The sequence below is a fragment of the Nesoenas mayeri genome (assembly GCF_963082525.1).
Source record: "Nesoenas mayeri genome assembly, chromosome: 1".
Lineage (NCBI taxonomy): Eukaryota > Metazoa > Chordata > Aves > Columbiformes > Columbidae > Nesoenas > Nesoenas mayeri.
In genome coordinates, this window is record NC_137541.1 from 35845180 (window position 1) to 35857505 (window position 12326).

Here is a 12326-nt window from a genome sequence, read left to right on the forward strand (position 1 = left end):
TGCGGCTCAGCACCGTGCCCTGCCTCCACAGAAACAGGGCAGAAAAGCGAGGTCCCCAAAGGACACATCTCCCCTCCAGGCTCTCCCCTCCCAGTGCGGCTCGGTAGTCGTGGCGGCAGCATGGGGCTTTAACTTTCCCCACCGGATCAAGGGCTTTCTGTCACCTTGTCACCACCTCGCACCCCTGTTTCCTGAAGGCACCGGGCCACCATATGCTCGCTGCAGGCCACGGGGCGGGGACGGCGGCCCCGTCCCTCCCGCCTCTGCCCAGGCCCACCGGGCCTGCTAGGCCTCCCGCCGCGGGGCAGCCGTGCAGCGGGGCCTGCGGGCCCGGCCCCGGCGCGGCGGTGGGCGGTGGCCGCGCTCCCGCCCCGGCTGCCGGCAGGGGGAAGGCGGAGCGGGCGCCACCAGGGACGAAGCGAACGAGGAGCGGAGGCGGGCGGGGAGGCAGGAAGGGAGGAGAGAGCGGCGAGAGGGCGGGGAGAAGTTTATTCCCGGAGACACCTCTCCAGGGCGCGGCGGGGTGCCGCCCCGCGCCAGCCGCTGCTCGGGCTGCGGGGCTGGGACGTGCGCCGTGCGCCTCCGCGCTGCCGTCCGGAGTTAGTCACGGCGGGGCGCCGGCCCCGAGTCCCCACCCAGCCGAGCGCGGCGGCGGGAGTAACTAGTGCCTCTGGCGTACGGACCGAGCGCGGCCGCCCGCCTCCCTCCCAGCGCCCTCTCCCTGCTTCTCTTCCCCGCTCCCGGGTGCGTGCGGACAGATAACAATGGTGGGGCGCAGCCGCCTGGCCCCCGCCCTCGCCTAGTGCAAGCGGCTGCCCCGCGGCCAGCGGCAGCTCCTCCGCCGCCCCGCCCTGCGGCGGCCCCGGGCCGCGGACCGCGTTGCTGCCGGCAGCGGTGCTTGGAGGCGATGGTGCCCGCACCGGGGTTAGTCTGATCGCCGCGTCTCCGCCTCGCTGCCTCCGGTGCCGGCGGCGCTCCCGCGGGGCCAGCCACCCGCCGTCGCGCTCGCTCGGGCTTGCGGCCATCCGATAGAACTTGGGAGCCCCTCTAGAAAAATAATAGCAATTAATAATAATAATTTAAAACAAGGAGAAGAAGGGGGAGAAGCGGAAGAAGCAAGTGGATAATGTCAACCCCGAGCAGATTCAAAAAGGACAAAGAGATTATAGCGGAGTATGAAAGTCAAGTGAAAGGTAAGCGCGAGGGGAGGGCGGCGGCGGGGAGAGCCCCCGCGGCGGGCCGGCCGCCCTGCCCGCCCCCGCCCCTGCCCCTGCCCCTGCCCCGGGCTGCGGCCGGCCGAGCCCGGCCCCGCCGCCGCCCGCCGGGCGGTCGGTCCCTGTTGCCTGAACTTCGGGGCGGCGGTGGAGGGGCGTGGGGAGGGGGCGGCGGGCGCTGCCCCCACACACACACACTCCGAGCAGCACCGGTTTGTGTGAGGGGCCGGCGGGGGCTGGGCGGCAGCTGCGGCCGTTGTCCGCTGCCTGGCCCTGGCAGAGTACCGTCCCTTCCTCCACCGACTTCTGTAACATTGGAGAGGGGGGGATTAGAAAAATAGAGGCTTGGCAGTTAAACTGAGGAGACAGACAATAGTAAGCCGTGCCCCTTTCTTAAGGCACATGGCTGGTGTCCCCCACCCTCCCCTCAGGGCTGTAGTTTCTGTGTTGAGCTGTGGACGATGGCTAAGAAAGAATCATCCTTGGCTATTGAGTGAGCCCTTTCAGCCACCCCAGGAAGTATTTCAGCCTTGCATTGCCCGGCTGTATTGCATCCAACTATTGTGCCAAGGACAGCACTGGCAGACCCTGGCCGGAGCCACCCGTGCTCCCAGACCCTCGAGTTTCCTCACCCAGCGTTTTGCTCTCTGCCAGTGTCTTGGGTGGAACAGAGGATGGGAAAGTAGTAGCGTGGGCAGCGGGGTGTGGGTCTCTTAGTGCACATCCATTTTTTCTGGATGCTGTCGGGGAATATATTGCATAATACACTATTTACAATAAATCCAAGCTTCGAGGGTGGATGCAAACCTGAAATGCAGTGTTTAAAAAGCTCTGCAACACCTGAACTCTGTTGCTTAGAATGATGTGGGTGTGGTCTTGATCTACCTGGTGTGGACCCTCCCTTATGCTGCCCGCGGTCTCTGTGCAGAGATGGAACATGTTCCCACGCACGTCTGTGCTCAGGCAAGGGCTGGGAACCTTCAGACCAAGGTGTCTGAAAGAGGTTGGAAGTAACCACTGCACAGCTGTTCAAAGATTTATTGACTTTATGTAATTGCACTGTATTTTCTCCTCTTGATCCTGCGAGATCAGATTTTTATGACGATGCTTGGGGTTTTGTTGTTATTTTTCCTTCTACTAAAGAAACAAGTAGTTTTTGAGTCCTCTTCCTCCTAAGTTTAACTTTTGGTGAAAAATAGCTGTCACCAATGAAAGCCTTTTTGTGTCCAGAAAGGGATTTAGACTTAAAATAAGGCAGTGAGGGTCTTCTCTGAGCTGACAGGTAGGCCAAGAGTCTGTTTGACATGGGCAGGGCTGAGGCAACTCTCACGTAGCTGGTGAATTCACTGCCATTGAGCCCTTGGAGGACTGGTGCTTCTGCCTCGCTCTGGAGATGGTAGAGATTTGTCTTGATCACTGAGCAGAAAAAATGCTCAAGATCTTCAGCTCTTTGCAGAGTGTGCAGGCTGCTCTTTTGCCTCCTCCTAACACGATTGCTATGGCCTCAGCTTTTATTAACTACAGCCAGTTGTTCTATAAGCCATCCTTTTCTTTTGAATAATGAAGAAAGAATGAATAATGAATAAAGAGAAAATGCCCTTCAGCTACATATATTGGATCATTTCACAAACAACAAAAATTAAGGTAGCAAGCATCTCAGGTAACCTGTCTCCTTGGTGTTATTGGTCTCTCACTGTAATTGCAGAGGGAGGTGACGTTTGTAAACATAGCTTAGTAGGAATTTTGCTTGCCTTTGCTCCTTTGTGGTAGTCTGTGGTGTGTCCAGTCCAGACTGCCTCTCCTGAATTGTTGATTAGCAGCTGTTTGAAAAAGTGTGCTGGGCTAGAAATTTAGCCAGAGCTTCTTTTTGTTTAACCAGCATCACTACAATCGAATTTCAGGTGGCAATAACTGACTGTACTGACATCTTTCTGCTTGATGCTGTCTCAGTGGTACTATAACAAAGTAATGATAGCATTGTGAGATACCTTGAAAATCTTTTTGATATTGGGGTAGTCAAGGGCTAAGGAATCAGTCCTAGTTAGCCAGCAAGGTAGCTTAAGTGAATATAACTACAGGAAATGCAGGTCCCTGTATGCTACCTGCAGTTTCATGCATTGGAATAGGAGAAAGGGTGTGGCCCAAATGCTCTTGCTGCTTATGATTTTTGGTGTTTGCAATGGATAGATAATTTCTCACTGCTGACATGTTTAGTTGCCTGAAGGATGTGGACAATTTGGCAGCAAACTGGCCGTTTGAGGTCCTCTGGACAAGCACATGTGAAGGAGTGTAACACCACATATATCCCTTACCTTGTTTTGAGACTGCATTGAGCCCAGCGTGCTGAACACCAGGGTTAGCGATTCAGAAACCACGGTATTGATGTGTGCGTTTATAAATCCTGTCTTAAGATGTCTCAATATTGGTACTGAAGAAAGAGGGGCCTCTAATGTACATGGCCTGTAGGGTATGTATGTGGTGCCATATTTGGAAATGAGGGTTTAACAGTGCCATTCTTCACATAGCTATTCTGCTCTTAACTCCTCAAATAGGAAGCAGTAACAGATGTTAATTGTTCTGCCTGATTCCTGCGTGGTGTAAACTGACATCTTCTCCTTGAACTTCTAGCAAGTTGGTTGTTGGCTTTTTAGCAGATTGGCTGGTGCTTTGGTGGAGGTCATACAGGAACAGTAGAAAGCTTGCAAATGTTACCTCTTCGTCAAGCTGAAGTAGAAAAGGAGTACCTTGATGTGTAGGGCAGAACATCTTATTGCCTTTTTTTTCCAACATTCCTGTTCATCAGGCTAACTTTTGTTAAGAGCTATCCTAATTGTTGCAGTAAAGGAATTGTGTTCACTTCCCTGCCCATCATAGAGAAAGCAGAAGGATATTTCTTAAGTATGTCTTAATACTGAGGCTAGATCTAAGTGGATACCTATACCCATTGTTTTGGAGGATGTAAGGATATTATTATGATATAGGCACTTGAATTTATAGACATAAAGGCATGTGGGAAGTATTGCTTGGTTCTGTAACTCTTACTCTTTGGAAGTGAGCTATCTTGATACACTTCAGCTCCAATATGACCTTGCTACTTGATAATTTTACTGAAGCACCTACTTCTCAGAAATGTTTCACTTTCTAATTCAAAAGCTTTAGGAAAGGCTTCAAGAGCTTGTTTATTCAAGAACATTTTGACAGTTCTGAGGAACAATTTATATTATTGTTAAAATGACTTGGGCAATGTGCCTTGTAGACTTTCTGCAGGCTGTATTGAATTACTGAGTAAAATCACTTCTTAAAATATCTCTGATCACCCAGACTATCAGTTTTATGTGTTTTTTTTCTGAAGAATGTGATAGTTTTATAGGCCCTCTGAAGTCATTAGAGGTAGGTTTTCTACCAGCCTTGCTACTAGATTGGGGATTATGACTAAAGGGAATCCTGTTTAAATGAGCAACAGACTGGTGGCATAGTTAGGAGTTGAGTATTAACTTTCTGATACGTGATCCTACTTAGATTTATACACAGCATTCCTTAACTCAAAACTCAATTGACTATAGTAGCCTATTATTATCCCACCTTTTGTATTCCGAGGACCAGCTGCTCATTGGTACTGCTGATAACGTGAAGTAGTATCTGTTGATGAAGTTACTGAGCAATCCACAGTAGCAAAGAAATACTAGAACACCCTTCTGATGTCCGCATGGGGATCTGAGGTCTGGTTAAGGGTGAGCTAGTGAGATCTTGAATACCTGTCTCGCTTCAGAAATGTATCTCTCCGGAGAAGAAATGTGTATTAGTAGCAGAGGATCAGGGGTGCTGCTCAATAGCAGTCAGATCAGTCAAGTGTTAAACTGGCATGTTTACCTTCTTAAGACTTGTAACTGGCCTTCCATGCACAGGAGAAATGTGCTTTGAATAGGGAACCATTGTGCTGAATGATTATCTGGGCCCGTCTGTTCAGTGAGGTCCTCTGCATGGTCTGAACTGTTGAGGATCTTTAGAATTTAACAGTCTCTTGGCCTTCCTACACAGCTGCATCTCCAGCTGAACAGGACTGATGGAAGAACTGCTTAGATGCTTCCTCTTTCCACCCTCATTTTCCGTTTGGAAATCACTGAGTGGAAATGTAAGCCCAAAAGCAGCTTTGAGAAGGGAGACCCCTCCCTAAGATCAATATATGCGTGGTTGTCTTCAGAACAAAATACTCCTATTTCCCACCAGAGGCAATTTGTTATCACACTGTATTACAATGCCTAATTAATTTTTTTTGGAAAATGAACATTCTAGTGTGTGAAACTGAATTTCAGTTTACCTCAGATTAAAACAATCTAGAATCAAAACAATACCAACAGAAGCCTCTCTGAGGAAAGGCTGACTTCTGAAGTACAAATTGGCTTGATGTTTCAGTAAGCTATCTGATAACTATTTTGAAAAGACTCTTTGTAATGAAAAATTCTCGAGTGTTATTTCAAAAAATTCTGGTGAATAGCTGCCGGTTTCCAAAGTTCAAGTTTATCAAGTGTGGTTCAGTAGAAATTTTTCTGATCACAGAACCTGACCACAATGATTTTTGTTTTATACAGAAAGGCTATTGTTCTCTGTGCTGGTTTTCAGCTGGAGTTACATGTTTGAGAGACAGGCTAATGAAGGGTAGTTCCTTTTTCTTCCACTACTTTCTTCCTGCTCTCTGATCTTTCCCTTTGGAGTACAAACTTCAGTTGTCCAGGTGAATGTTAATGAGTTTGTAGTTGGCTATGCAGCTGAAAGGGGTATCTGCAGGTTTAGGTAGTTCAGTCATAAATGAAACAATTATTATTATTTTTTAACTTGTATATTCAGTACTATTACTCTTCGCACAGCTTTCTTGGAATGAGCACTAGGGAACTTGTTTTAGTTCAATACTGTGCACCAAATTATTTTGGGGATGTAGGGAGCCCTACAAAAAGCCTGCTTCCCAAAGATCGTGATTGAGGAACTTCAGAGGTTTGGCCTCTTAGTCTTTTTATATAATTAAAGGGGAAAAAAAAATGCCTTTTCTTTGTACCTGTTTGAAAATATGGCCAACAGTCGGGAGAGTAGACTTTTTTTCCTGGCTTGATCATACACTGCAGCTGGTGTCTCCCAGCACTGCAGTAAAACTACATGTATTATTTTATTTAACCCAAAGGTGAATAAAGTCCTAATTGCTGTAACACACTCGAAAGGGTGAGCAATACTTGGATTGTCTGACCAACACTTCTTTCTGGCAATATGGCAATCATAATGCATGTTTAATGTGTATGTTTTGTGTATATCTGCATTTCTTTTGTTCGTCTCTAAGAAAGTTTTAACTTGCCTCTGACTCTGAAGCAGTTTGGATCCTTTTATGATCGCTTTTTGGGGGCTTTTTTTCCTTTTCAGGCATACTTTCTGTGCGGTTTCACTGTTGCAGAGCAATGCTCTAAATCATTCTAAGGTTCATTTAATTTCCTGCCATTATCTTTTATTGGTCACTTTTTTTATGAACTGAAGTCCTAGTTGCTAATAAAATTAAACTTACAGCTTTGAAATGGCTGTGGTAAGACAGAATGGGATCCGAATTTCATCTCATTTTCTGCCTTAAACTTTGCTTGGGTAACTTTTTGCCTTTTGTGAAAACTGGTCCCCTTGTCAGTCAGAGGTGATGGATGGCAGCACTGGAGAAAAGTGGGTCAGTGCTGTTGAGACTGGGTAAGAAATCCCCTGCTTACCATTACACAGCCTGTTAGAAATCACTGACCATGGCTTGACAGTGCAGCACTTCTAATCTCAGTTTTGGACAGGACTGGACATGGGGGAAAGCACAAATGGAGCCAGGCAGGTGTCAGTGGAGGCTCATGTGGTGTTTGTTTTTCCCTTTACCTTTTTTTCAAGCCCCACTACATCCAGCTGTCACACGACTCACGTCTAACCTTTCTGGTCTCCCTAGTGGAAATTAGTGCTACCTTAACTTGTATTAATCCCTATTAGAGTCTAATCTACTCTTACTGCTCGGCTTTCACGGAGCAAAATAGGCTTTGGAGTATAGGGGTTTGGTCTTTTTGGTGTGAGCGATTAGTCTAAATGTGTTACTAGGGCCCCTCACGCCCCTTGTGCTGCCCCCTCTGCTCCCTGCAGGCCTTGGTCCAGTGGCAGCATTTCCTCTGTCACTGGCTGCTCCCACCCACCAGTTACTGACCCAGCCATCCTGGGATCCCGCTGTGCTCTCTGCTCGGAGCTCTCGAGGCTGATCCGATCAAGCACTGGCCGCCTCCGAGGCCAGGCTGGCTGACCTCGCTCTGTGCTGGTCAGTCCGGGAGCTGTGAGTCATGAATAGCCTGTTCTGCCTGAGACTGCTCTATGTCTTTTCCTTCCTCACTTCTTGTCTCTCAGGCACTGTGCCAAATACCCTGAGGTTCGAGAGATTGTGGGGGTGTGTATGTATGCATGCATATGGATGAAGAGCAACAGCTGAAAACTGGAAGCAGTGGTTGGAGGTGCAATGTCTGGCATCGCGGCTTGTGTACTGCTGACAGGGATGAGGCAGGTGGGCTGTGCAGTAGCAGGTATTTGGGCTGGAGCACAGAGGCCCATTGCTGAGAGCATGGGACCATCCCTGGGTAAGAGGCAGAGCTGTCTGCACAGGAAGACTGCTTGCTGCATGTGTTTTACATTACCAAGACTATATTGGCACCAAAGCCAGAGGAGTTGGTTATCACTGCTCTTTTTCCTTTGTTTCCAAGAGTTAAACAACTGCTGGCTGTTCAGGCAGTTTGTGTGGTGGCTCGGTCCTATGGGAGTGCTCTAGGACAAACAATTCACTTTGATGTGTAGTAATGGGAGCGGTAATCCTGAGGCACCACTTCCTCAGGAATCCACTGTATTCTGCAGTTTGTGGAAGTTATCTTCTGGTAGATATAGAAGTGTGTCACAAGTCAATTATAGCCACCTGGTAGGCTAAAGGTGGTATATTAAGTTTTACTGATGCTCTACCCACTAATTCCTTTTGTCCAGGCAAAAGACATTTTCTATTAGCTATGGCTTAGTAACTGAGCGAAGAAAATATCTTCAATAGCCTTTCCCTCTACTCTGTCCATGTCACTATTTCTCAAGCATATACCTGTATGGATTTCAAGGTGCAGTATTCAATATTGCATCGTACAACCTCCTGGAAACCTGGACTTGACCTCAAGGTGAACATTTGATACATCCTGAGATGGAGATGCAATCTCTTTATGGAAAATGAAGAATGTTTTGGAAATAACCCCAAAGAAATCTAATGTTTTGTTTCTAAGAACTGTTTTGTATATGGGTGTGGCCATAACTGTATTACTCTCTGCTAGTCAGTGAGTGCAAACATTATAATTAACAGTTTATCTTCTCTAGAAGGAGAAAACAGTTGTTTTAGTTCATGGTTGGCACAATAAAATCATCCCAGCTTTAGTTGCATGTTAATAGGATAGGTGTTGCAGGTAGAAAGAGAAGGTGTTCTTCATAGTCTTTCACTTGAAACATTTGGGCAAGAAAAGGGCTCAGCCTCCTATGTCAGAAAAATTGCTACAAAATAAACTCCGGCAAAACCACTTAAAGCTCTCAGAAAATGCTGTGGAGAAAGGGTGCGGTTTATGATTTGACTCTGTAATAATCTTATCTGTGAAATGAATTAAGGATGACCTGTGACATTGACTTCTAATTCTATCCAGTGCAGGACAGTACAGCTGATCTGGTTTTAACGTAGTTCCTCTGAAGGTCTGTGGGTACTTGATTTGCATTTACCTTGATTGTGGCATCTAGGGGGTTGCTTTAAATTACAGAGAGGTGAGAATGGAAAAAACCCCACAACTTTGACTATCATTTTTCTGGAAAAGATTTCAGTAGAACTTACTTAGAAGTATGATTATGCATTCATCAGTTAGAATATCCCTGTTAACTTTGTTTTCTATTATTGACCAATAAAACCTGTTTGGATTTCAGTTGCAGCCTCCTGAGGCTTCCCATTACAGGTGTAGAAGTGCTGACAAGCAGGTAGGAAATCAATCTGTATTAGCATATTAAGCAAAACATTCTCGAAATATACTAGACATTTTTTTAAATTGTGAAATAGAAGTTACAAAAATATAATTAGAACACTTATGGTGTAGCATTTCTTCTTAACTATGTTGTGAATAAAAAGCAAATGCAGCTGGCTTACTGGATGATGACTTTCAGGAAGCAGTGATTGTAACTGTGACCCTTTACATAATTAGCTGTTGTGGGAGACATAACTGGCTGCTGCAGATTCATGTAAATAGACTGTCCAGACTCCTTAACTGACTCAGTGCTTACTCATCTGAATTAGTCCACGTGTAGGATCTGCTAGAAGACCTTCGGTGCTGTCATGTGTTGGGAGTCTTCAAGATACTGCTTTGACTTGTTTCTTCTGAGGTCTCACAAGTTGAATGATGCACACTTTTGGCATTGCTCTGTTTCTGTGTTAAACTAAATAAGGAGATATGCTGATCCCCTTTCGCTTTCCAGTGTACATTCTTTCATATGGTAAAAGAAACCAGCCTCTTCTGTTCTAGCCAGTTCCAGAGTATCTGCTTCCTGAAAATCAGAGGAATCTGCTCATGTTTACAGAGTACAGCAGAAGTGTAATAAAATTCAGTGATAACTCTTGTGTGGCTCTGTTCTTTCAACAGCCTGTCTTCTTACGAGCCTTGCTGTTCTTTTACCCTCTGCCTCTTTTTTAAGAGGAGAGAGGATAACCAATCTAAAGCATTAGGTCAGAAGCAAGATAAAATAAGTGCTCATTCAATACCAAGATGGGCAGGCATCTGAACCAAAACTTTCTAACTCAACAATTAAGTTACTGTTCTGGAAAGTAATAGACAAATTGAAATGATTACAAGCCACTTAATTATTTATTTTTTTTAATATTATAGAACAAGAAGATCTATTATTCTGCTTTTTCTGCTAAAAAAAAAAGATCCACTTTAGCCTTTAATCACTAACTTTTTTTTTTTTTTTTTTTTTTTAAGTGGTGACTATTCAGTAAATAATCTTCTAGGGAAAAGTATACAATAGGATTCCTTTGATAAAAGCAAGCTAGACTTGATGATCCACACAGTCCCTTTCCCTAAAGCTTTATATTCCTGGTAGTTCATGGCACTGTGTCAGGCAGCTATCTAGTGCCTCTACACATTGTTCTCCTTGCTTGCTAGGTACCCCGCAATACAAGCTTCTGCACCAAAACATGCTGCGACTGAGTTGGTGGGCATGAAGTTACTCTTATTCCTTTGGCAGTATTTATGCAGGCATTCAAAAGGTATATTAAAAAGAAAAAAGGTTCTCACCCTAATTACAGGATACTTGACACACCAAAGTTGTTACAAGTGTTTAGATGGCACAGTATGCTTTTCTTCTTGCGAATCACTAATTTGATGATTAGTAGAAATGGAAGTATATAACCTCTTGTTCATAGGTGTCTCTGCATTCTTGGCATAAATAACATCAGCTCCATGAAGAACAACCTGTGTAGTGGAAAGCCAGCTTGTCTGTTTTGTGTTGCAAATGGATAACTGGTATGTTTAAGAACCTGATTTCAGTTAAGAACTTGACAACTATGCTGTCTTTGCCCAACAGGCTACTTGAGGTTATGACCCAGGGTAATAAGGTTGTGTGCATTTATGTACCTTTTTAAGGCTGCCTTCAAGTATTTGTGTCTTCCTAATATCCAAGTAACGGTGCATAAAATTAGTGAGATTCTTAATGTCATGACAGAAAATAGAACAAATGCGATAATCTCCTCAGATACCCTTGCACTGAAGCCACAACCATGTGCAGAGCCAGAGAAGGTCCCCTGTGCAGCGGAGATGAGGGAGCCCAGCGCAGGTAGCAGGTCCCCACATTCTGGGGGCTCCTCTCCTCCCAGGGTGCTGCGGAGGAGCCTGGCGGCAGCGAGGCCTGTCGTGCGCGCCCGGCATCGCCTCTGCCCCGGCAGCCTGCTGCGAGCCGCCTCTGTGCATCTGCAGCTGAGCTCATCGGATTATCGTCCCCTGCATTGTAATCTTTTAATTGCCAGCCACTTCTGATGCCATGATGTTGTAGCCGTGGGTCAGATCCCATGCTGCTTAAGCAGTGCTCTCACTGCTGTCTTTTAACTTTACATGTGGGATGGCGGAATACGCCACCCCTTGCAAACTCGTTCGTATGGACTTCTTGAGAGACAAGCATCCAGGAGCATCTCCAAACAGCCTGTTCCTTGTACCTGACGTAAGCTGCTGATCTTCAGTGGAGTCTGGACAGACAGCTCTCTGTCAACAAACTCCTTTAAGCCAGAACCTATAAATTGGGAAAATGAAATGAAATGTTACTTTTTCAGGTTTCTATTGGGCCTGAGAGGTTATGGGGTGTGAGAATTAGGTGGTTTTTTTGTTTTTCCTCCAACCCTCCCTCGAGACTTCTTCCTGCTTCAGGTGTCTTTTCCAAGGTTTTAATGCATTATCATGACAACCATTCTGAATAAAAGCACCTAAGGGAGGCACAGTATCTAGTCCTGTGGAGATGTCTCCGATACTTTAACGTTTTTGTATTTTTCTTTACTTAATGACAAAACTGTGGACAAGAAAAACAGTCTGTATTTGAGCAGGGCTCTGGTGCTGCTTCTACCTGCCACCACAGCAGAAGTGGAAGCGAATACTGAATTATGTGCGGCTTTGGCTGACTGTACCCACATACAGAAAACTGGAGCACCTTTTCCTTATGAGACTGCTTTTACAGATAAAAAAAGATGTTGTGAAGTTTATGTGTTGCACTAGGCTGCAATGAGGTGTGTAGTACTGAGAGGCTGGTGAAAGAGCAAGGAGACCCCAACGTGGAGTCCTGCGTCCACCTCTGGAGCCCTCAGTACATGAAGGACATGGGCCTGTTGGAGAGGGTCCAGAGGAGGCCACCAAGATGATCAGAGGGCTGGAACATGCCTCCTGTGATGACAGGCTGAGAGAGCTGGTGTTGTTCAGCCTGGGGAAGGGAAGGCTCCAGGGAGACCTTATTGTGGCCTTTTAGTACTTAAAAGAGGCCTGTAAGAAAGAACACACTGGGAACACACTTTTTAGCAGGGCATGTTAC

General features: G+C 46.1%; 1 protein-coding gene across 2 annotated transcripts in view; it reads left to right on the forward strand.

Moving 5' to 3' along the window:
* Positions 1–1126: 1126 nt before the first annotated feature.
* SRGAP1 (SLIT-ROBO Rho GTPase activating protein 1) overlaps positions 1127–12326 on the forward strand; it is a gene marked incomplete at both ends in the record, with an annotated part of 142434 nt that continues 131234 nt past the window's right edge. For both annotated transcript variants that reach the window (XM_080358401.1, XM_080358402.1), the window contains one exon: positions 1127–1193. In XM_080358401.1, the coding sequence (XP_080214527.1) occupies positions 1127–1193 (67 nt within the window). The remainder of the gene's footprint in view (positions 1194–12326) is intronic.